This window comes from Gallinula chloropus, assembly GCF_964237585.1.
Source record: "Gallinula chloropus genome assembly, chromosome: 5".
Lineage (NCBI taxonomy): Eukaryota > Metazoa > Chordata > Aves > Gruiformes > Rallidae > Gallinula > Gallinula chloropus.
In genome coordinates, this window is record NC_140090.1 from 13,721,780 (window position 1) to 13,747,531 (window position 25,752).

The following is a 25,752-nucleotide window of genomic DNA, read 5'->3' on the forward strand; positions in this document are numbered from 1 at the left end:
GAGCAAAGCAACATGCTAAACAGCTTATTTAAGTGTTGAAAAATCAAGACCACTAAAGTATATGGGACAACATTAAGAGTTTGATGATGACTATTAACATTACAACAGCCAAGGGAAGCTGTCTTAAAAGAACAGAGAAGTTTAGGGAAATATCTAGAAAATTTGTAGAGAATTACTCTTAAACAACTTCAAAGCGTGTAAGGGAAACAGCATATTGAATAGGCAAAATAAATATTTATACATATTGCATTCTTTCCCCCCTGCACAATCATGAACAATGGAAAGAGAATCTACTCCAGTGGGTGCGTGCTCAGCTATCTAATTGTCAGGATCCACAACCAGTTTCCATTCAAGATTACATTATGCCACCAGTGGAAAAATTACTTTGACATTAAACTGTTTCATCTGACTTCCTTTAAGGGATTTATTTAAACACAGATATAATCTCTTAAAAGTAGGCAACTAATTCTTATGTTGATGCCTCTAAGCAACGCTATGCCAGAGAATAAATTTAATAGGTGATTAAAAGATAAGGCGCTTGCACTTTTGAGGACAGTTGCAATTAAAACCTCTCAACACTCATTAGCAGTATTTGAAAAACAGCTGTTTAGGACTATTTAAAAGCATGGGTACCCCAGTTTGGGAAAAAACCCCAACAAACCACAATGGAAAATTCCTCTCTCAAGTCCACTAATTTAATATCCTACAGCATCTCAACTTTGCATCACAATAAATATGGTTACTCAGCTGTACAATTTGCTACATATTTACACACAGCTTTGACACACATCATCAGCATACCATGAATTCACTGCTGTATCATAAATTGGTGCTTTTAAATATATACTCAGAAGCACTGACTAGAGATATTTTACATACCAAATGCACAATCACTGAGTCACTTCACCTAGTTTCTGCTGCCTAAAAAGAGCCATTTAGGCTCCCTTTATTGTTAATGTGAGTTAAAGCAAAGGTAAGCATATACCATCAGAGAGCAATTTAATCCATCCCAAAATGTACTTCCAATTCATGCAAGATGTTTCATCCTTTGAATGTGTCTGGTTACTGTAGAGGAAGTCTAATGATTATCTTTGGTTAGCTAATTATCATGAAAGACGAAATATGTTCTTTTAACCTAACTGAAGCTGAAAATAGGTAATCTTAGGAGTCTACTCAAGGAAAGTAACTCTGGAAATAACAATTTTAATATTAGGTTTGAGTAAAAAAATTAGTTAGAGTATGCCTTTTTTGGAAGGCAAATTGGAGCTTTGATCTCAAGATATTCAAGACTTGGAAAGAATGAAAATTAAGTTCTTGCCATCAGTTTTCATCTGATACACTTAGTTAAAAAACAACAGTCTATGACTTTTTAACTTGTTAGCTTGAAAATGTCTCAGAAGAGAAATACATTAGCTACATACATTACATAAGGAGACTATTAAAAAGCAACAGAAAAAACCAAGATGGGAAAGCTATCTTTACATTACCTTCTACCGTATCCACAATTTCTTTTGGCAGAAAATAGAGAAAGCACTTAAGTACAGTACCTAATCCCATTTTATATCTAGGTATATCAAGGTCCTGACCTCTGCTGCTACTTTTTCTCAAGGTCTGATTTCGAAAATAACTGCAGTTTGTAATTTCTGAATTCCAAATAAAACGCCAAATTCTCATCTCGTATCTAAATACAACATCATTCCAGACACTTATGGAAGACACACACACTGGTATCAAGACTAAATTTTATATCTGTGCTGTCACAGTTGAGTTTGCCTCTGAAAACTAGCCTATAGGTCTTGCAAGCTATTAAGAAATATCTTAATACATTTGTCATCACAATGAAACATTCTCTTCCTGCTCCACCCTTTTGTATCATTACCATTCTTCTGCTCATGTCTGCTCACACTGACAAGCACTCCATATATTTCATGTAATATATGAAGTTAATCTCTTTCTACACATTATTACTCCAAAATACTTGAACTCCTGTTATCCTCCTTCTGAACTGGTAGCTCCTCACACTGCTCCAAGCACATGGACAAACTTCTCCTGTCAAGTACCACTCAATGCAGTGTCTCCATGTGGTCAGGTAGTTCCACTTGTGACAGCTGCAAGCTCCTGGGCCTCACTTTAAAGGATCTGCTTTTAAGATATAGTTGAGTCCTGTTTGCAGTACTAGTACTAGCCACCAGCCACTGGCCCAATCTGACATAATAGGTGTTTCCTCCTTATGTTTTTCTTGTTTAACCACACTGCCTCTAAGCCTGGAATAGTCCTACAGCACTTGTTGTATTTCTGCCTAAAATCTGTCTTTCCTTTTTTTTTTTTCTTTTTAGTCAATAACTCTGCATCTCAGGTCTTCACATCCTTTCAGCTGTAGGAACTGCACAAAACCTTTCAACTAATCTGATGAGTTAATCACATAGTCATAATTTTAATTAATTCTTCCATCTTTCCCCAGTGATATGTCTGTGATGGGTTTAGACTCTAATCTCTTGGAGGCATGGAACAATCCATTTCTTGCTGAATTAAACACACAGTGGTACTGTGGCGCTTCACAGGGTAGCAAACACACACCACAAGTAGTGAAACATACATATTTTTCATAGAAAGCTTCAACTTTTTCTCCCAAATTTTAGAGACAGGCATAAAAAATTACCATATGTAATTTAAAACTGCAGTCTTTCTTATCTCTTCTGTTTAAGAATACATGATAAAGGCAACTTGTATTACTAAATCTGAATAATACAAATCAGCATGTTTTAATCAAACATTTACTCACAAGCACATATACAATTGAAGCAGCATTAAGCATCACCTTTAATTTTAATTTGGTTGCTTTGAACTTTAAATGTAATATGATTTACTTTCAATCTTTTCAACATTTGTCTTACAGAAACAAGTTACATTTCCTGCATACAAATGTAAAACTAAATGTATCTAAAATATAAGGCAAATCAAATGAAAAAAATCATAAATCATTGTAATGGCCCATCTGAGAACTGAAATAGCCAGAATATTGGTGAAACTGGACTTGTAATTACACATAAAGACAAGAATCAACATAGTATCAGTCAAGATAATGTAGACGTGCAGGATGGAGAAATCACTCTCATTTTTTGAGATTAAATTTAAGACATTACTCACCAATTCTTTCCTAAGTTGAATAAAAAACTGTTTGCACTTAAAAGAAATTTTCACAATCTTCAACCTAGACAAAAAATAAAATCACAATATTTAAGCTCTTAATATATTAAGCCACAAACAGATTTCATTTCCATAGACAATATATCAAATATTATAAAATAGCTTGTGTAATTTGAAAATGATGGCAATATATTTGTTATCTATCACTAGTTTCCATCCCAAAACCAAGACAATTACTAATCGAAGTATCATTTCCCCTTTTCCAAAGTCGAAAGAGCTACTCTATCCCCCAGGTCATTCCAACCAGATGTTCTCTCTTCTGAGACCACTGTCATTTTCCCTCAGAAAAAACACTTCGAACTTCACCTGATTCTTGAAATACATTCTTTCTCTATGTTCTCACTTGTCTTTAAACAAAGCCAGAAGGTTTTTTAAGTAAAATAGCTAAGACAAGGCATAATCACAGAGAGAAGGAACTGCAATCTTGGTATTTACAAAGTTAAAAAAACAAACAGCATCATACTACGAGGAAGAAAAAAAGTATCACATGGCAGAGAAAAACATCATCCATTCTTCTTTCAGGTTATCTAAAAACATACAAGATGCTGATAGTAATTCTAAACAGTTTTGGATGGTTATTGCAATGTTAGTTATGCTACCTGGCAAACGACAGGCCGTATTTCTGTCACAAACTGATGACACACTTTTTCAAAGAAATGCATTATTGGATAACGTACATCCTCTGTTAAATACACAAGAGTGTTATTCTGGTCAAGAATAAAAGCAATGTAACAATTGTAAGAAACAGTAACTTCTGTGACTGAAACGAAATAACATATAATGCTTTATAACTTTAGAGCAGAAAGTTCAAATGCTATCTTACTCAAGGGAGTCTCACTGACAACTGTCATGAAATTCAAAGCAAAAGTATCTGGGTCACAGAGTTAACTTTTACTAATCTGAACTGTCACCTCTGATGGTCCTTGTACTTTAAGTTATTATATTGGCTTGGTAAAGCTACAAAAGAAACGAAAAGAACAATCAAAGAAAAAAAATACATAGTGGTGAACAGTGCTACAAATTTTGAGATAAACTTATTAATGAAGAATATGCAGGGACCTCAGGAGTGACTGGAATTCTCACTTGTATATTTATTATCTTGTTGAACAGAAAACCATCTAGACTAGGAAGGATGAGAAATAAAATATTAACAGACACCAAAGTTAGATATCTATCTATCTATCTATCTATCTATCTAAATGATCTTAACTAAGTCAAATGGATGTACTTTTCTCCAGAGAATTATTTAGAGCAGGAACCTAACACAGCTATCCCAATTTGTTGAGACAGTTTCTGTCTCAAATAACATAAAAAATATTTAAAAGTCCTAGTCTGAAGTGAGGACTGTATTCAAACATGTGGAAGAAGCATCGTGATGTCAAGCCCTGACTCTTACTGACTTCACCACTAATCCATGCCAGGAGGGTGATAAGGCAAGATAAGCAATCCACCAGTTTTCTCAAACAAGATTTCTTTGACACAGGTTCTGGACCTGTAACAGCTAGGGAAGGTGCTCTTCACAGCACTACTCATGAACAAGGAAGGATTGTCCATATTTAGTAGTTCAATACAAACTTGACTCCAATCTTGAATTCCAAGATCCTGAGAGAACTGGGGATGGGTGCAGCAGACTAAACAAGCATGGAATTCAGGAGAAGAAACTCCAGCTCGCTCAGAACCCAGAAAGAAGATGCCTTTTGGGGCATAGAAACTGAGAACTGGACAATCTTAAAGCACAATCTTTTCAATCCAGAATGTGCTAGAAAACATGCAAGCATGGGAAGAGGCCAACTCAGAACTGCTCAATGAGCTCAAACACAAAAGGAAGTCTAGAGAATGCGGAAGCAGAACCAGATGCCCATGGAGGAACACAGAAGTACTACCTAGGCATTCAGGGATAAAACTGCAGTTGCAACTGGCAACAGATGCCATTAGCAGGAAAGCTTTCCAGGGGTACATCAACCACAAAAGGGAGGCAAAGGCAAGTGTGTGTCCACTGCTGAACAGGTGATCTAATAATAAAGGAAAGGCTGAGTTACTTCATGCTCTTCTCCTTTGGTCTTCAAGTGCAAGATCTACTCCCCAGATCTCTGTGCCGGGGAGCACAGTTTGGGGAAAAGAGGAACTACCTACAATACAGGCAGATCAAGTTAGGACACAGTAGATAAAAGGCTGTCTCCTCTGTTTTGCCTTGTCTCCCTTCTGTTTCATTTCTCCTCATGATTGCAAGATTCAAAATGTGCAACATAGATTTAATATCGAATTGAGAGGCAGAGGACAAAACCACGTTATTTGATGATACTTCTCTGAGCAATTGTTAAACCTTTATTTCGTCATGCATGTCTATCCTCTCACTTGTCTCAAAATGCAGCTCAGGAGTACTGAAAAAGTGGTATCTAAACAGTCACTGTAGACCTAAAGCGCTGGTAAGATCACAGCTCCCGTTGCACAGAAGCAAGAATAAGTGGAAGCAAGAAGAAAAAGTATCAATACTGGTGTCACTGGAGTGGCTGCATGACTCTGGATAAAAAGGAAAGGTAATGGGTCTAGTACTGAGCTGTATTGTGAGAACTGACATTTCAGATCCTTACTCATAGCAAAAGAAAGCCTATAATAGGATGAAATGGAGGGGTTGTGCTGGTTGTAGTTTTATTTTTTTTTAAGACCAATTATGTTGGTACTAGAGTCTTCACAGGAAGAAATTAATATCCCTGATGTCAGCTGATACAGTAGAATACAAAGAGAACTGTTTAGGTAATTACACACACAAAAAACCACACTGAGAATTTAGATCAGCATCCTTGGCATGCAAACAATATGAAGCAGAGCTCAAAGAAACCTCTAGCTTCCTGTAGGTAAACGTAGCTTAATTATGACTTACATTTTACATACTCAGTAATTTACCAGTGTGTTTTATAGAACCTATTTCTACTATTACTGTTTTCCCCAAAATAACAGCAGTAAAAGCAGCCTGATTTAAAACCCTCCTCATTATTAGAGCACTGTATTTCTAAAGCAGCCTTAAGCCAGGAATGGCTCTAACACTCAAAACTCTTACCAGATGAAGGATATCTTTCTTAGAATAAGTCACTACTATAAAGGCAGGTCTGACTGACTAGTACAGTAGTTCCAGACTTATTGCTTTAAGATCCAGTTTTAATTTACCCAACTAACCATAGAGACTGAAAATTTACATGCTTCATACCTGCCTCAGGCTTACTTTTCTTTGCATGCTTACAGGCAGAATGTTTACCACATTCAATTTTATCCGGCTGTGGATAACACTTATGTCATAGCTTTGTCTTTTTCTTTCTTAAAAAAAAAATCTACTACAATTTGACCATTCATACTGTTTCTCAACATGGCAAACCACAGAATACATAACATCCTACAACAAAAATTGAGACTCAGCTTGGCACAGAAAAGCAGAATTTCTCAGAAATTCATTGGGATGCAGGAAAGATCAGGGCTGTGATTAACATCTTGAATCTCTGCAAGGGAACTTACTAAGTGAAAACAGATCTTACCACGTGCTAACAAAAAAACCACCCCAACAACAAAAAACTGAAGATTTCAAATGCTCGTATCAGTTTGAATACAGAGAAAACTTTTCCCAGTTTCTACTGTGGTAATCAATTTAATCTATTTATATAAAGATAACAGACCAGCTAAGTACTTTAGAGAAGTCTGGGGCTGCACTGCCCAAACACATGCATCAGTAGCAAATTAAAATCATTTTTATACAGCAAACAGCTTTTGTGCACAGCAAACTAATGTCTATTATGATGATTTTATATGGCTGCCTTCACCCACTCAGAATGCTGCTACAGCATATGCAACAACAACCGTCATCAGTAAGGCTGTCAAAATGCATTCCAGGCAGGCAAAGAAAACCAAAGGAAAGTTACTTCTGAGGGAGCTGGAGAAAAAAAAAAAAAAAACAGAGAAGGTGACAATTTCTGTAGAGCACTACAGAAGTTAAAGAGCACTTAGTAATTCTCTAGAGAAGTTACAGGGGAGAAAAGGATTTCTCTTAGACTTTTCACCTTCTTATATGAATAAATAAGAACGGGATCCCAACTTAGGATAACTGATAACTAGAGTGATATAGAGGATAATTCCACATATCCAGAACAGCTTTAAGAACTATGTTAGTTAAGAATCATAGAACCATATGGGTTGGAAGGGACCTCGATCATCGGGTCCAAGCCCCCTGCTAAAGCAGCTCCCCACCTCACACTGCACAGATAGGCTTCCAGACGGGTCTTGAATATCCCCAGAGATGGAGACTCCACCACCTCCCTGGGCAGCCTGTCCCAGGGCTCTGTCACCCTCACAGTGAAAAAGTTCTTCCGCATGTTGGTGAGGAACTTCCTGTGCTCCAACTTGCAGCCATTACCCCTTGTCCTGTCTCCACAGACCACTGAAAAGGGGCTGGCCATTTCCCCCAGCATCCCATACTCAGGATATTTATAAACATTAATAAGGTCCCCCCTTAGTCATCTTTTCTCTAGGCTGAACAGTCCCAGCTCACTCAGCCTTTCCACATAGGGGAGATGCTTCAGGCCCTTAAATCATCTTTGTAGCCCTTCTCTGGACTCTCTCCAGGAGATCCCTGTCTTTTTTATACCAGGGAGCCCAGAACTGGACACAACACTCCAGGTGGAGCCTGACCAGGGCAGAGTAGAGGGGGAGGATCACCTCCTTTGACCTGCTGGCCACACTCCTCCTCATGCACCCCAGGATCCCATTGGCTGTCTTAGCCACCAGGGCACACTGCTGGCTCCAGAAGAGAAATAAATGACAGTATTTTCTGTAACAAATGCACTTTTTGATCTTTAACATGAAAACGGTTATCTGTGGATGAAGAGATGACAATGTCCTGAATGTTCCAGCTCAGTTATCCTTAATTGCCATACCTACATTAAATTCAACACACACACAGTGAGATTATATGTGACACAACAGGTAAAAGCAATCACTCTCCAGGTTAATATTTTTAAGTTCAGTTGTCTTTTTAAAGACCGTGAGCTAGACCATAACACTGGGCAAAGCTGTTTACATGCTCCTCGAGAAAAAAATATATTAAAATTCATTATATTTTGCACTACAGTCATCTACCAGCACAGCACGGAGAACAGGACAAAACGGCACCAGAAAATTACCCACAGCACAGCATAAGGTAAATCATGTCAACCTGATACGCTACAACTAAGTTTCAGTCTTTTTTAAAGCGTGTCACACATGTAGTGGTAAAAATATATTTTGAAATGCCAAACAAAAACATTAGCTTAAACAGCTGTACTTACCACTGAAAGGTGTTAATTCGTACTCTATTCTTAAAGATTAGTATTCCACCTGACATCACTCCAATCATTATTTCATTGTTACTCTGATCCTTTAAAAGAAAAGAGAAAATTACTTGAAGAACAATATAAATAACTTTGAAATCTCATTTATATATTCATTCTCATCTCTCTCTCTCTCTAAATACACAAATACCACAGTAAAACAGATCTCAATTAGCATGGAAGAAAACATTTTTTAAAAGGAAAAGTAAAAATTAAATTATTCCTTCCTATCTAGGACAAGCCCAAATGTTTGCCCAGAGTTCTTTATAAGCAACCACAGAATTTTAATTTCCTAAGTTAGATCTGTCTTCCACCAACTTCAAATAAATACACAATATAGAGTATTTTAGCAGTTACAAACAACAGCACTAGGAAACTGGATTGGTGTTTGCTACACTAAAAGCAACCAGCAACTTAAATTCCTACCTGAAAGGAAATTGCAATCTCAGAACACAGAGAGGAGAGATTCTAAAACAAACAATATTGTAAGCATATTTAAATAGCACAGTTTTCCTGAAATATGTTTGCACTCTAATCAAGCAGCTGCTATAGATCTCTCAATACGTGTCCAACAACTGCAGGATACGGAGAGCTGTGAAGGGGGGTACATTTTAAATGCTATAGACCTATAGAATCAGACAGGAATATTTAAAAAAAAAAAGAGGTGTCTTAATTACTAAAAATTCACAGGCTTTGCAGAAATGGTAGCACTGCACTGACAAGTTAAGATTACTCAAGTCAACACTTTGAGCTACTTGCTTTACCGGATAAAGCTAATACTGTATCAAATTATAGGACACTCACCTTACATTAACAGTTCTTATCATATAATGGTCATGATTTTTAATTTGGTTTCTTTTAGAGCCAAATTACATATTTTCTCAAAGCTGACAGACCCCTGAACATTGAAAGCACATTCAGTAAGTACATTTTTCTTATTCTTCAGTAGCCAACTGACCTGGCATTCAGGCCAACAAGGCTCAACCTGAATAACACACACATAACTAAGTCCACATTTAAGCAAAGAGATACCCTCACTGGAGTGAAATAGTGGCTACTGAAATTAGATAATCACATTCAAGGACCTAGTAAGATAATTTTTTTTTCTTCTAAGCAGCAGCCAGGAAGACTCACTAAAAATAAATATTTTTTTCCATAAATCTCAGAGAAATCCACTTTTACATTACTACACTATTTCATCCAGACTTACCCTTGCATAGTGCAATTCAACTCCATAAAGTTCTAAGGTACGTGCTGTATTGAGATAATTGAACTCTGCTTCTGCAGGAGACAGCCCTCTGAAAGAAAGAAGCTAAATCGGAAACAGTCTAACATAACACCCCACCATCAGGCTCCCCAGCGAGCTCAAACAGAAAATCTGCATACTTTTTTACAACTTCTACCCCCACCAATTTCCTTTCTCACCACAAACAGACAGTAACCCAAAAATCTTAACAGGAAAAAACCCTTGTGCTTCCACACAAAGTCTTCACAAGAGTCCACAGCACACAGCTTGTGAATGCACGTTTTATTTCTAATACACTGTGTCTGCGGAGGTCGGGAATCTGGAAATTCCTTTTGCAGTCCCATACTTTGCATTCATAACAGCAATTTCTGTCCAAAGCTCACCCTCTAAAGTTTAAATTACTTTAGCCTATCTAAGAAAATTTGCCATTGACTGAAATGTAACACAACATTCAGTAGTTTCTAAAGCCAAAAACATGCCCCAAATTAAGAAAATATTTTTATAAACATAGCTTACATTTTGTTAAATTTAACAAAAAGCTGAAGTTCTAAAATACCAAAGAATCGTCACTGAAAAAGTACTACAATGTCACACACTGAAAAAAATATTTTCCATTGCTTCATAGCCTTTTCCTCTGCAGCAAAAGGTCACAGGCTTGCACACAGGAAAGAGCAGATTACTGAAGAAAAGGACTTTGTTACTTCTAAAGTAACTCTTGCTTACTGGTGAAAGCATCATGAAAACAAAACCTTTAGGCAGAAAGCGTTCTAAAAGACTGAAACTCTTTAAAAAATTATACATATATATAAACACTGTTTTCAGTGTACCTTTAACACGCTCATTTTTTCACTTATTTTCCTTGCCATTCTGTCAGATTATCTATCTGTGCAGGTATCAATAGTACTATTACACAACCTAAAAAATACCCCATCAAACATACTCGTAAAAAAAAAAGACCCGTAACACAAAAGAAACCCAAGAAAACCTTAAGACAAAATAGTTATTTTTATATAACAGCACAGCACCAGCAGTCAGGATTTGACAAAGTCAGTAAGTATCTTCTGCTATAAATCCTTACATGTGCTGCTGATGTAATTTTGCTATTTCTTTTTCAAAGTCTTGAGGCTGGCTAGGGATGAAAGAATAGTCTGAGAGGTAGCCTGGCAAGTTTTCTGAATGGTTGTAGTCTCCCAGCTCGGCTAAAATATTAAAAAGAGAGGTTATTGTTTATCACTGATGTACTTGGCATTGTGCAATGCCCCCAAATTCATAAGTCTGCTCCCACATACTTCATGATCTACAACAAACAAAAATAGAGAAGACATTTGAACTCCCCCTTTTCCCTTTTGAACAAACAGTCACATACTCAGTGAACACCGTGGAGGTCATTTAAAGAGATCTGTGAGTAGGTACTTATGAAGAAAGTTTATAAAGTATTTATTTTTGAATAGACAAGTGAATTCATAAATGCTATCATAATGGCCAGTAACAAATATTATACTTCAGGGTATTTTTCTTTTATATTATGCCTTTGCTCACTTTCATGTATAAAAATGTATATACTTTTAAGATTACAACTGCTATTTTTCACTTGAGCTGCAAAACCTACCAACTCATTCTGTACTAAGATACATTCAGAAGCATTAGAAAAATATTTTTTTGCACATTCAATTGCATGTATGGAAAAAAGTACTCATACATACACCTACAATGAAACTACTTGAAACTACTAACAAGTGCATTTACATAATTTCTAACTCCTATTGTTTTAGTAAATTAAAATCACATTTATTATCAGAATAAAAAAACACATATAAATGACAACAGTTGCTTAAAAGGCAGGCTTTGAGGTTTTCTAGCTATAATTCAAAAAACTTCAGCTTTAAATAGCTGCAGTCTGTGTAACAGATTTGCAGTGACAGGTACATAACACAACATGTGAAAACTGAGAGGTTCACAGCAACAGCGTGACGTGGGGTCTTGGTCAGGCCTACTGATGCTTTTATGGGGCATGGAAGAACAAAGAGGGATGAAGCACTCGCAAAGCAGGAGGATAAGAAAGGGAGGGGAAGGCAATAAAGTCTTGTGCACTTGCATCACCAGGAACAGATCCTGTTTTAAATAATTTAGAAATTGGAAAATGGGACCAGTTTTCGCAACAGAGTGCATGCCTTGCCAAAATCCACTACAGAGAAGGCAGGACTGAGAGCTACAGCTGCTAGCTACCTATAAAGAATCCCAAGGACTGAACCCAGAGAGAGCTTAGTACCAGAGATGCACGGGAAACTGTTAGACAGGTCTGCGCTGAAGAACTCAAGGGCAGTGGGATCTCACAGAAATGCAACTACAGCACAGTGCACATACCCAACACTTCCACAGTATTTGAAAAATAACCATAATGCATTCTTACAGACTTTTCATAGTGCCTGTTTCATCATCACATAATCCATTACACCTAAAGCATATCCCTAAGGCACAGCAGCACTCTATTTCCAAGCAGCTGGAATCCTTGGGAGTTTTAAAGGAAATTGTTCTATTGATTGATCTGGAAAAAGGTGAGCACTTATCAAAACTATGCATAAAGCAGTATGTTAACGTTACTGTATTTTTTTCCCTGAAAAGATCAACTTGAATACTATTTCTGTGACATGTACAAAGTATACATAGTATTAAATACAGACAAAAGCATGTTTAGTAGCAGAAAAACACATGAATATAGATGGGTATATCAGGATTGCTTATAAAACTGAATTTCTGCAATCACAGGTTTCAAGAACTAAATGAACACTCTCTTAGTCGATTGGTTGTTGTGATTTGGTTTGGTGCTTTCTTCCAATGAAAAATTTTCAGGTTTACAAATGAAATTAAGAAGAGAAGTAGAGGACTAAACATCAGTCTTTAAGACATCTGTCGGGATGGCTCAAATTTACAACATTGAACTTTTTGGCCAGATATGACCAGCATTCCCTTTTCCACACCTATTCAGAGGTTCACTGTATGGCATGTTAAAAATGTTTAGAGGTGTCTGAAAAAATTGCTTTAGTATCATTCTGAAGAAGAAAAACCCAAAGCAACCCCAGACTTCAGAATACAGAGATACAGAAGAGGGTTGTTCAGCTGCATAGGTTTCAAGAAGGAAAGCAGAGAGCATTAGCAGTACTTTTTCCAGATCTAATTCAGCATAACGTGCTGGGAGAGAAAAACCAACCAGCTATATTTCCTTAACCGTAAGAAAAGTAGCATCATGTCCACAAACATGCCATAAAAACTATAATCTTTAGAAACTAATCCATACTACTTTTTACTAAAACGTACATGAATGCTGATTATACTTACATTGAACAGCATAGGAAGCCAGAAGAGCAGCAGTATTATAAGGACAGGGCAATCTGTTTTGTAATGGTTTTAAAATAAGAAACAAGAAAATGACATATTTCATATGAAATTTAGTTATTTTGAAAAGTCTCATCATCATAGTCTATGAACAAATTGGATAGATAATTACTGTAAGCACTTCTAATTGCATAAATAGTAATTTATTCTAAATATATTTTAATTTTTGCAGGTAATATTCTGCACCATTAACTTTTTCTCACCAAAGTTGCATTTAACGTTTAGCACAACAGAAATATCTTACCTCCCAGTAAGAATGTCCTGCTTAATTTGCAAAAAATACTGGTACCTTATTGAAAGAGGGAAAAAAAAAAGAAAAAAGAGAACAATGCTGTAATTTAAAATAAAATCATTTACTATTTTTTCATAAATTTAATCCATTTTGATTTCCATTGGTGCAAAACTAAAACTTCGTATTTTGCATGCTATTTCTAAATCACTTATGGGAAAGAAATTAAATGGTGATTTGTAAAATAATAATACAAACTTACCAGTTACACTAGTTGCAGGCTCTGAAGTCATACATTGTATTTCACTAAAAGGCTGCAAATTTCATATTTTACCTCCCTTGTTTTCCAGTATTCAAGTTGAACTTAAAGTTTAAAGAAAGGAAAAAGAAGTGCCTTCATGGTGAATGAATATGGCAACCGTAAGTTGAAGTTTGCAGTTGTGTATGGAGGAACCTTAATAAGAATGATTTGTATACCACATAGATTGAATTAATTCATTCTCATTGAGTATTTGATATTACTCCCTTTTAATTTAAATTTTAACAGGTTGCCCAGAGAAGCTGTGGCTGCCCCCTCCCTGGCAGTGTTCAAGGCCAGGTTGGATGAGGATGGGGCTTTGGGCAGCCTGAGCTAGTGGAGGGTGTCCCTGCCCATGGCAGAGAGGTTGGAGCTCGATGGTCTTTGAGGTCCTTTCCAACCCAAACCATTCTATGATTCCATTATGATGATTAAATTAAAACTCTTAGACTTTTGGAATTACATTCTTGAAGTTGTGGGTTCTATTGTGTTAAATGTTTTCCAACTGACTTCCCTTGAACTTCCTAAGTTTTCTTTAATTACGATGTGAAAAAAGCTTATTTTCAAAATTCATCTACTCTTCCCATGACTGCTCTTTCAAGTCAGGAAGGAGATGGAAACAGCAAAATGAACAGATGATCATTTTAAACCAAGAACTACTTCCCACCAAACAATGGCAGCAAAAACAGTATGACTTAAAAAGCCAAAAAACCTGAAACTACAAACAGATTTCACTTTAAATTACTTCCTTTGTTTCTCCAACAAAACTAAAATATTTTGTTAATGTCTCAAATGTTCAATTTAGTTCCTTAATATTTCACTCAAAGGTTTCAGACAATTTAAAAGTATAAATGTTTACATCAAGTGGCAAATCACATGTGCTACTCCTCCAGTGACACAGAGACTGAAATGGAACAATGAATTAGACTTACTGAGATGGCAGGATGTTAGCAAAAACTTAAGCTTTCAGCAAAACCCCCTTAAAACAGAGCATTAAAACGTTTAGGCTCTAATGCCTTTTTATTTTAAAAAAAGAAGTTCTACCGAGTGGAAAGCATAACCATCATTCCTTCTGCCTTACAAGTTTATTCTGGTTTGGGACCTCCTACATTATTACTACTAGTAGAATAAAAATCATCCGGTTTCCTTTTGGAAAGTTCTGATTTGAAAGTAGAGAATCAGCCATACCCATTCATTATAAAACACCCAGCAAAATTACTTACGAAAACACACAGTTCCAGCTTGAATTAAACTAATTATTAAATATTCCCCAATATTAAAAAAATACTACTTTATTACACATGACTTATAATTGCATAGTCTTCAGAAAGTGGATAAACTACCACTTAAATACTTCCACAAACATTCAGAAATGGACACACAGAAGTTGAATATAGTGTAAAAGATCCCATGTCTGAAAGAAAATGAGGGAAAACACTTGCAAGCTGACAAGCTAATCTGTCAGTTGAGTCCACATGCTCAACACCTGCAAAACCATCTAGAGGTTCTTTAACTGACTAGAATAGCAAGAAGCTTTAGGTACCAGCTTTAAGGTATTAGCCTCAAGAAGTTAAAACTGGTGTAACAGCCAGGCCTTACAGACCTCAAAATATTTTTTTGTTTTCCTCATTAAATGCATATTGAAACAGACAAACAAAGCAAAATTTATTTACCTGTTAAAAAAAAAAAGCAATAAATAACAAATTTATATTTTAAAAGGATATGTTTCACACTTGTAGCCTTAGCATCTTTTCACAAACATACTGAACAAATAGATTTTTCCAGTTAACATTTATTGCTGTGAAAGCACAGGACAAAAACATTCCTTATGTACAGTTGCACCTTTATTTTATTTTACTTTTTTTAGTGTTGTGCTTTATTAGAAATACTCAATGGTACACTTAAGGGACTCATGATTAAGGAACACCAGGCAGAGTTCATTTTCTGTCCGCTGCTTCCAATGAACAGTGAAGTTAATTGCTTGTTAGCTAACCACCCCAGTTTGAACACAGAAGCCTCACATATTATTGAGCAAAATGGGAAATCAATAGAAGCTTTACCAATGTAGATGTGAAAAATCCTGCACAACAAATTCAGCTAAAACAATGCAGGTGGCATTGCATTACAATGTTTTCATCTTCCTTTTGCAGATATGTATCTACACATATACATAAAGAGGATAAGACAGAATTACTGTTAGTTGGAGTCAATGTTAACAGGCAAGCCTTTCTGCCGTGAGAACTAATGAAGCTCCATTTCCTACTAAGGCAAGCTCCTAAAGCTGCACTCTCCAACACGAGCTGAGCTCCTGCAGAGCTTTCCTGAGCTGGGGCATTCATAACCTGCCTCCCTCACATGAATTTGTAGAGGTCTACTAAGACACAAGCTTGCACTGAACCCTTCCCTGACATCTGTTGGTATTGCCACATAATCGATTCATGCCTCTGTTTTCATGGAATTTATAAAAAACAGTGACTTGGAGACGTCTCAGGTTGAGTTAGAAATGTCTTATTTTAAGAGGCAAACACCAATTACATGAAAGGACCCTATATTTGCAACATGACATCCTAACTTCACTCTAAAAATCCCTACAGATAACAGCTTGCTCTTTACAATAATTACAAATACAAATTAGTTTTCTCAGGGGCAATCAGGCCTACTAGCAAAAAAAGACAGAGCTGACCTAGATACAGCAATCATACATTATTTCTCATCTAAAAGGATGCTGTATTTATAGCTTTGTATTCACAGCATAACATTTAAAGTAAACACTTCCCCCTCTACTGTTCACTTCACACTGATCAATATTTACTGTTTCTTTCATCTCCTTAGGAATATTACACATTGTCCTTGAATTCAAATAACACGTTTTTTCATTATTCTGATATAGTAAAGTGCCAAATTTTCTCAGAGTAAATATTTCAATAAAACGAAGTCTGATCCAGGATCTCTGGGATTCATTTCAGTAAATTTTCTGTAAATGTACGTAAAATTTAGTCCAAAATATGACAAATCAAAAGAAATGATAAATAAATGTGGACTCAAAATTTCACAGTTTTGGTACTTACACTTCTAAAGCTACCCTTAATCATTTATATAATGTTTTTTGAATGGGACTGACCTGTTTTCAGAATGGCTGACATCCAAAAACTCCAATCTGTCAAACCATGTCAGTTATGTAGAGGACCAGAACTAATTAAGAATACTGAAAATTTGAGGCATTTCTTCAGGGACTAACTGCAACTCAGAAGCCTCCTATCTTGATTCACACTAAGCATTTTCTACAAGAGACATCAACACACTGCTATCAAAATAAGCTTACGTTCTTCAAAGTAGGACTACAACTATGCAGAGATTAATTTTATTAGTGCCAAACAGAAAATTGGGTGGTGGGGGTATCAAGGAAAAAATGCAGAAAGCTCAGGAATTTTTTAAATCACAAAGGAGAACACAACATTTAATTTGCACTCAATGGTGAATAGTGGGATTAAGTTATTCCTCTCATCTCTATTTTTCCTTTTCTATTTAGTAGAATTTTCTTCATGTACTTATGTCATTTTGCATACAAATTTGTAAATTCATTCACAGAGGCTTTTTATTATATTGATACAGTGCAACTGCATAGGTCATATCTGTAATTACTAGGCAAAAAAATCAGAAGCTTGCACATACAACATAAAATTATTTAAAGGAAAATTTCCATGTTATACCTTTAAAAAATTAGCAATCATTGTCCCCTGAAGCATAAGCCTTCTAGAAAAGTGTTTTATTGATAAATTAACTCGACCTACCTTGTATATTCTTCTTGGAGCTTGTTTGGGTCACTTACAAAAAACTTAACTCTGAAGTTCAAACTGTGAGGTGATCCTCCTACAATCACGAAAAGATTTTTTCTAATTAATCAGGGCACTCTGGAAAAATAGCATAATAATGATATATAAATTGACAAAATACATACATGTACTCACTTTTTAATTGTTTCCTGATAGGTTTGTTTGGATCCAACCACCTCTGGAAAGAGACAAATTATAACATCAACTTTAGAGAAACAAAAAAAGTACAATTGTAGCCCTATATCAAATAACTTGCTGTTCTATTACTTTTTACTTGGTCTTTCAACTAAATGTCTTACTGGCAATACGAAGTCTAGTTACTGATTCTGGAAAGACACAAACATTAGCATCAACAGTTGGTATTGTTCTTCCCCAAGATTAACCTCCATTGAGCAGACCTCTGTCTCTCACAGTACTAATTCAACTATGACTTGGTTCTGTGATTGTCAGATGAGACAGAGAGGTTAGGACTCAATTACAGCGTGTTTTGCCATCTTCAGCTATGCTTTAAACTGATTATCTAAGGTGAACCAACTGTGGCAGTGAAGAACTGTAAGCAGGCTAACTTACCCAACTCAGAGTTTAATTTGCTTAAACTAGTTCCAGTACTTTTGGCACTGCACTTTGCAGGACTGACACATCCAGGGAGCTATCCTACTGCTGACAGATCCTCTTAAAGTTGTCAGCCTGAACATCATCTCTGGTAAATCACTAACTGGGATCTTAGAAACCAGAAACTCAGCACTCAGCCTACTGGATTAAGGACTACAGAACAATTTTACCAAACAGCACCCCATCAGGATTGTCTCTACAGGAGAATGCTGCTGGGGTGGGGGGGGAGTACAGACAGATCTTTAGAAAATTTAAAACTGTAAATTTCAGAGAGAAGTATTATTATCTGGAAGTCCCTCCAAGTTGTTTAAACCACTGCCTGTGAGCAGCCCAGCAGACTCTGCACATAGTTCAGTTGACTTGTAAGTCTACCTGTTATGAATACTGTTTGATTCCTCATTCAGCCTTGCAATGCAAGTGCCCAAGTCTCAGGAAATGGTTATATGGCCACAGGTCAAAGAGACAGAGACCTAACCCTGCATGGCACACAGCTGCCTGACATTCACCACAGGGCTTTTGATTTTTTTCACTTTTTTCCTGTGTGCAAATACACAGATGTACACGAGCTCTATGACACACACTATGAATCTGAAGTTAGTTCTAAGTCAACGGGAAATAAATAATGATGACTACATCCAAATGCTGTATCCTTGTAGCAGAAGATTTAAGAGGAACTAAAGAGATGGCTTGATAGAGCTTAAAGAGTTATTATTTCAAGAAACCTCACACAGGATCAATTAACTTTTAAGACTAAATGTAAAGGCTTAAGAAATGACTCTCCAGTCAGGCTTACACATGAATTTTATATAAGAATCTTTCAAAATATGGTCAAAGATACTTGAGTGGCTTTATGCAAGTGGTTATGATCCCATGTGTCTGATAAATGCACAGATCTGACTGATAATCCTTGTATGATTTTGATTTTTTGGGTAGCTTTTTGCACAAAGTACTGTTCAACATCACAGTAAATCGAGAAAACCTCAAACTGAAATACCCAGCAGAAAAACTTGCATTTACATTTTCTTCTGGTTGTAAAGGTCAATTTGGTATATACTAGCATAGATCAAACCACAGAAGAGTAACTTATGTTTTGAACCACATTTAACATGTACTATCCATGCTTTTAAATAATACCATTGCATTCAAATGCAAAAGGTGATTTTTCTCTCTGGGAAACTGCAGAGGTTGACAGGATTTAGGTGAAAATACCAGAAGATTATGAATCAAGGTGCTGCTACCAAGACGTGTTATCTCATTCACATTGCAGAGTATCATAGAGGCAGGTAGATTTGGGGATCCATTAAGTTTGTACCCCAGTCCCTTGTAGAGTTGATTCTGTACTCTCTCTCCTCTCAGCAGTCACTGTGCCTCATTCCTTCCTGCCCAGGACAGTGCAACACCCACACTGACAGTATTTGCTCCACCCTCACTCTCACTATGAACCACTAGCCCATTCTGAGCACTGCTCTAGCCATCCACAGCCCCAGACCCAAGCTAAATACACCACTCCAACTGTACACAGCATCAATGCCTTCTTGCATGGACTTTGACAATATTATACAACAACATAAAAGATTGTGCCATGTTTAAGCACAACAGAGGTTTCACCCTTAATTCGCAGAGCCCCTTTTTCCCCATCACCTTTATCTCCTGCCATACTGACTGTATCTTAGTCACACTCCGCGGTGTTATTTCACAAGTAACTAGAATATTTGTCAATCCAATCTGGTTTCTTTGTCCAAATGAACTGAGTGTAAAAGTAAATTGATATCAAAAACTGAAATTAGTCAGACTCATAAAATCTTCACGTTTACATGACTAATATTAGTAACATTTGTATTTAGCTCTGACACATTATTTTCACGGCAACTAGGGATGTGCTGAAAAGCCAAAATATTTAGAAGTCAAAGAATAGTAAATCTTTAAAGCATGTGCTTATATCAAATAGCTGTGAAGTCATTCTGCTTTCAGTCTAACTCTTAACAAGATCCTTCTATTTGTGTTGCATTCAGCTGCTTCCAGATAGATAAACTAAACAAAAGAGAGCTTAGAGGTAGGTCTAAGCTTCGGAAAGCCAGATCAATGAGAATGAGAAACACCACAAATTTCTGGATGTTGAGTAAACTATTAAGTGATATTGAATTAAATACTTCTAACGCAAAACTAAAAAATAATTCAGCTTTTTTTGACAGCATGCCTATGTCTTTTCATCCTGGAAACAAAGGTTTGAATAAAAAGCTTAGATGAGGCCAACTTGCCAATGTCTTACTAGAATACCCATAAAGTTACAGAAGAGATGTTAAATATCCACAGCTGTGTTACAGAGCTTTTTTCATATTAATAATCTTAATGTTACCAGAATTTAGAAAAACATTATAATTAAGAAGAATTTGCTCTAGAGAAGAAACAAACTTGGAAGTAGTTCACTATTATGGCAGAAGAAAAGTTATGGCTGTAATATGACTTCTTTCTTGCTCTTCTACACTTAAGACATGAAAAATAAGTAAAAAGAAAAAATTCAACCTTTTAGTAAGATTAAAAAGAGTATTCTTTCTATTTAGAACATTGATGATAAAAACCAGTAGACAAAATCTTACGAAAGAAAGTTTCACTATCTTCTGAAATTCCCCTAAGTTACTGAATGATTAACACTTACAGTGTCACTTATCTCTATAGATCACATTCTGCACATTGTGAACAAAAATTACTTTTGACACACAAGTTGGGAGATAAATTTAGACTCCATCACTGTGACATGCATATAATGGGAATTAGGTAAAGAACTGTATTAAAAGAAGTAATGCTCAGTTAAATTGCACTTTAAAACAAGTATCAAACACCCGATACCTATCAAAGTATTCAAGAAGTGTTCTTAAAGCAATCATGTTCTCAGCAGTACACCTGTAACTACTACAGCTGGATCTACTGGCGAATTATAAAGTGATTTACAAAGTTTCAGTCCTATGGAATTTCCTTTCAATTAAAGTGCATGAACTACTGTAAACACTTGTTTTCAAAGAGGCTGATTCCATTTTCTGTTAAGGTGATAAGCTAACAGCCTTGTCAGACAGTGGGCTATATGAAGCACTATGGAAAGACCTACTAGGTATCTGTGCTAGAAAAAAAACACTATACAGGTCAATCAAAAAAAGACTGGCTTGTCTGGGGTTTTTTTTTGGTAAGTCCTAATGAAAATACATTTTAATAAATGTATGTTACTAATTCTTATCCCCCACTGAAAATTAGCATGCAGTCTACTAAATATATGCAATAAAACAAGCAATATCCTTTTATGGTATTATCTCATAAGCACAGATCTTAACATTTTACTCCAAACTTGTACCTATTAATATTTAGTTTTGTCTTAACTACATGGTGACACTGACCCACTCAAATGACACAGCTGGAGAAATAGCACAATACTGCAGTAGTTTCTATTTACTTCTCTTTACAATGACACAGAGCATGGTGATTAATATGATTATGATTTATAAAGTTGTATTTATAAACCAGATTCAACTTACAGGGTTATCAGTAGATTCATCAGCCAACTGTAAACCAAAGTAATCTCTCTCTGTCAAATCAAGATGCTTGAAGACTACATCCAACAGAACTTGACCCTGATCATGTTTCTGCAGAGAACAAATACATACATTGTTTAATGAACAAATATATAATTTGACACAGACTTAAAACAGGCAGAACACATGCACATTCCTCCAGAGGTGCTCTAGCAGCCTGAACTTTTAATATCACAAGGTGAGTCCCAAAAGCACTATTTTTAAATGAGCTTCACCTCGTTTTTTCAAACACATGTAAGGAATTGTCATTTTCTGACAGTAAGAATTTTTTACTTCTCTGCTATCTACAGGATTATTCCTGAAAGCCATTCATTAGCCAAAGTTGATATATTAAAAAAAAAAAAAAAAAAAGAAGAGAGGGAAGAAGAAAGAGAAGGCAGCTAGGATTTGACAAAGAACTGAGCCACAAAATGATACAAAAGAATCTGTAGGAGCTGGTACCTCAGAATTTTTTGCCTAACCTGAAAATACTGCCAACACAGTAACTGAAACACTGAGTGTGCCAGTATGACAACACTCAACAGATACATTTGGTGAAATCTGAAGGGAGTTTCCCAAAGAAGTTAGTGTCATAGCTTCTTGAAGTACAATAGATAAGGACAAATTCTGCAAGATCATCTGTCAAGCAAAAAAACCCACCACCCAATGAAAGAGATGATTGATCGATCTTCCACACAGATTTTTCTACTTCTCTGGCACCAACCAAGCTTCTAACAATCTTCTAGGTGCCAAATATTATTGATGCTACAGTGGATTTGATACATCTTGCCTTGTTTACTGTAGGCAATAAGATATTTTTAAAGTTTTAAAACAAAACTCTGCTGTTCTGCTCCCAAATGACCTCACTTCTCACAGAGATTACACAACAGCCGTTAGAAGTATATAACTAAAAGGTCAAAAGAAGGTTGCAGGAGTTTTATCTATCCACGCATGAGAGAGATCTAAAAGTCACATTAAGACCTCTGCTAACATTTAAGAGCATCCTATCAAAACTTTTTTGTTGTTGTTCAGCTGAAATTATACTGAAGTTAATTAAACTGTCAAAACTTTTTATTTGGGGCTTCTATTTTGACTTTATTATAATGATTAAAAAAATCAGGCAAATTGTTACCAACAAATTATGACTGAAATGATCCCAATAGGATAATCATAACCATAGCTCTGCTTATTTAAGTAGAAATTACAGTAGGCGTGTAACTTAGCCATATAAATATGGGACCTGAAATAAAGTGATCTAATGATTGCTATAATTACTTTGAAATACAATCTTATTAAATCATACAGAGAAAATTTCTTGATATTTAACAAAATGAGGCAGCAGGAGTACCATTGCTAAAAAGTTCACCATTGAAAATTTCCAATAACCAAAACCAAGGAAGAAACCCCCCAAGTGATAACTTAATAAACACACGATGGTATGAACACGTAAGGTAATTTTAACATACAATCCAAAAGCAGTCACTTTCATTTTTACTCAATTAGAGGTTTCTGGTGTGTTTTAAAATAAAGCAGTAATAAGTACTTTCCTTTTTCCAGCAAATAAAACTAATTTCAAAATTACATACCAACACTAATTGCTTCTTGGCATTCTTCCCCATGTAGATTTTAATCAGAACTCAAACTAAGAATTTATGACAGTAACTATCACAAAATGGGAGACATTTGGAATCCAAGTTTAGACTTACATTTGCCACAGCTGACATGCTATTTCTTTAAACATGCAGATATCGCCTTTGCAGCTTTTTTTTAATCTAATCCCAAGAATTTACCCTGTTTCTTAAACATCTGAATAGGTGCTTCCTAACAAAAGAGCTTAGAGTTTTCTGACCAGTTTGTATTTAGTAATACAGAACATCATTTCATGACCACAAGGAAGGTATCTCTCCTGCAATAAAACAGCAAATTTGGCAAGAGGAGACTAGTTTCAACATGAAGCATTTGTTTTGATCACAATGTTTTACTCTCAGTGCAAAATAAAGATAAGCATCTAGTAAAACCAGACCTCAGTTTAACCCATCTCTGATATTTATATAATGATGTTGCAGCTTGCCAGAGTAGGTGAAGGTCACAATCCTGCTTGTTGTGAAATATCTAAAATATTTGTAATACTACCAGAACTATTGAATAGCTGCTATTTTTTTAAGTATTATAAGTTTCTATTTATTTAATTAAATGTGGATTAGCATTTTAAAAAGTGTTTTATTTTTACAGATATAGTTAAACATTAATATTTCCTCTTAAAACAGGGAATAATGGAAAAATACATGAAAAATGGGCACTAACATAAAACTGAGGTAGATACAAAACATATCAACATCTCTTTCTGAATTGAAATACGAAAATGTTATTTGTATGTCTTAGTCACTGCTGGAGGCAAAATGTCTAACACACTTTGGCCTTTCACAACAAACCTGACATCAACACTCCATATCAATACATTAACTTCACTTTATGAAGTCGCTATCATCTAGTGGCTAACACTTTGTACCAGTAGATATAGTCACATTTTCTAATCACAACATGATAGTTAACTGTTTGCAAACACCCATGTGAAAATGCAGGAAAACATCTGCAATTAAGACAGGTTTAATGCCTGCTTACCAACCACCAACATCATCTTCCCCATTTATAGTACTGATGCCTTGAGTTTTGTTGCAGGCCTACAGAACTGGCCGCTTCTACAACACCAAGAGGTATTGCTGCTGTGCCAGGCCAAAAAGATTTGGACTTCTGATGACAGAGGAATGGGATGTCATGTGTCATGTGCTTTCCTGGAGGGAGTCAGACAGCTCTGCTGTTCGCAGGCGGGCATAAGGCTGCACTGCTCCTTCACTAATGGCAACGCCGGAACCTCTCCTCTCGCAGCTCAAGGCAATACTTGTGGTGTGATTCAAGCAAGCATGTCCCCAAACAGCCAGCCCTGCCCTACTGTCTCCTTTCATTCTTCAGCTTACATGAATTTTGCAAACAAAAAGTTAACTTGTTTTGAAAGTTTCAAAGCACACTAGTATTTTTTTTGGTCAAAGAAAAAAGGGCAGTAACTAATTAATGCTGAAGGTTCAATTATTGAAATTTTTTACTTCAACTATTATGGGGGGGGGTGTTGGTGTGGGGGTTCTTTTTTTGTTTGGGTTATTTTACAGATTTTACTTCCATTAGAGTGGAAATTCATTGAGCTTGAGGAGAATTCTGAGATAACTGAAATATTTGTCCGTGACCACTAACCCACCAGGCCTTGCTCACAGAACAACTATCCCATCTACCTCGACTTAGTTTTCCCTCAAGTTTAGTGTGATCTCCAGATCTCTGTACTGGTTTTCAAGGAAACACAATTAAGTCAGCCTGTGTGGAAAAGACACAATTTGAGGTGTTTAAACAATCAATTAAAACTAATTAAAGCAATTTGATCTTGAAGAAGCAGGTTTACAGTAATGCAAATCATCCTGATCATGTTATTAACTCAAGTCAGCCTCACTTCTTCCAGCTACATTCTGCATGACATATGCTTTTCAGCATCAACGTAGGAGTTCTCCATTTGCTAAGTAGAGCATTTTATAGGAAGAATTTCTACTCTTCAAACATACGCACAGGTTAGTGCCAACTGATTCTTCTGCCTGCAACCAAAATAGCCCTTTTCTGGCTGCAATCCAGAGCGATTATTTGATTTGATTTGTTATGCTCTACACAAGGTTAAGGCATAGCACAAAGAATGCCTACTTGGCAGATCAATGGAAAAGGCTGGTTGAAATGTGAACGTAGAACATGCCACATATATTATCAAGAGACACTGTCTGTGATCAGTACTTTGCTGCTGGAGAAGAAACAGCATTTGAGTACATTTTTATTAATACAGCGCTGCATACTCCAGATAATTAAGCTTTACATCATTAGCATACAGAATACCTATAGCAATCACTAGGAGAAAAAACACTTGCTAATTTATTTGATGTTATCTTTGTTGTTCTTATTCTGAAAACTATTCCATAAATATTTATTGCCAAG

At 36.0% G+C, this 25,752-nt stretch overlaps 1 protein-coding gene across 1 annotated transcript in view; it reads right to left on the minus strand.

Annotated features, from left to right (window-relative positions):
- The window catches only part of PTPN4 (protein tyrosine phosphatase non-receptor type 4), a 106,788-nt gene that overhangs the window by 36,828 nt on the left and 44,208 nt on the right, over positions 1–25,752 (minus strand). Inside the window, exons 3-11 of the mRNA XM_084265578.1 lie at positions 21,694–21,801; positions 17,693–17,735; positions 17,516–17,594; positions 13,442–13,486; positions 13,141–13,193; positions 10,883–11,003; positions 9,769–9,856; positions 8,517–8,605; positions 3,148–3,211 (exon numbers count right to left, since the gene is read on the minus strand). Coding sequence (XP_084121704.1) covers positions 3,148–3,211; positions 8,517–8,605; positions 9,769–9,856; positions 10,883–11,003; positions 13,141–13,193; positions 13,442–13,486; positions 17,516–17,594; positions 17,693–17,735; positions 21,694–21,801 — 690 coding nt within the window. The remainder of the gene's footprint in view (positions 1–3,147; positions 3,212–8,516; positions 8,606–9,768; positions 9,857–10,882; positions 11,004–13,140; positions 13,194–13,441; positions 13,487–17,515; positions 17,595–17,692; positions 17,736–21,693; positions 21,802–25,752) is intronic.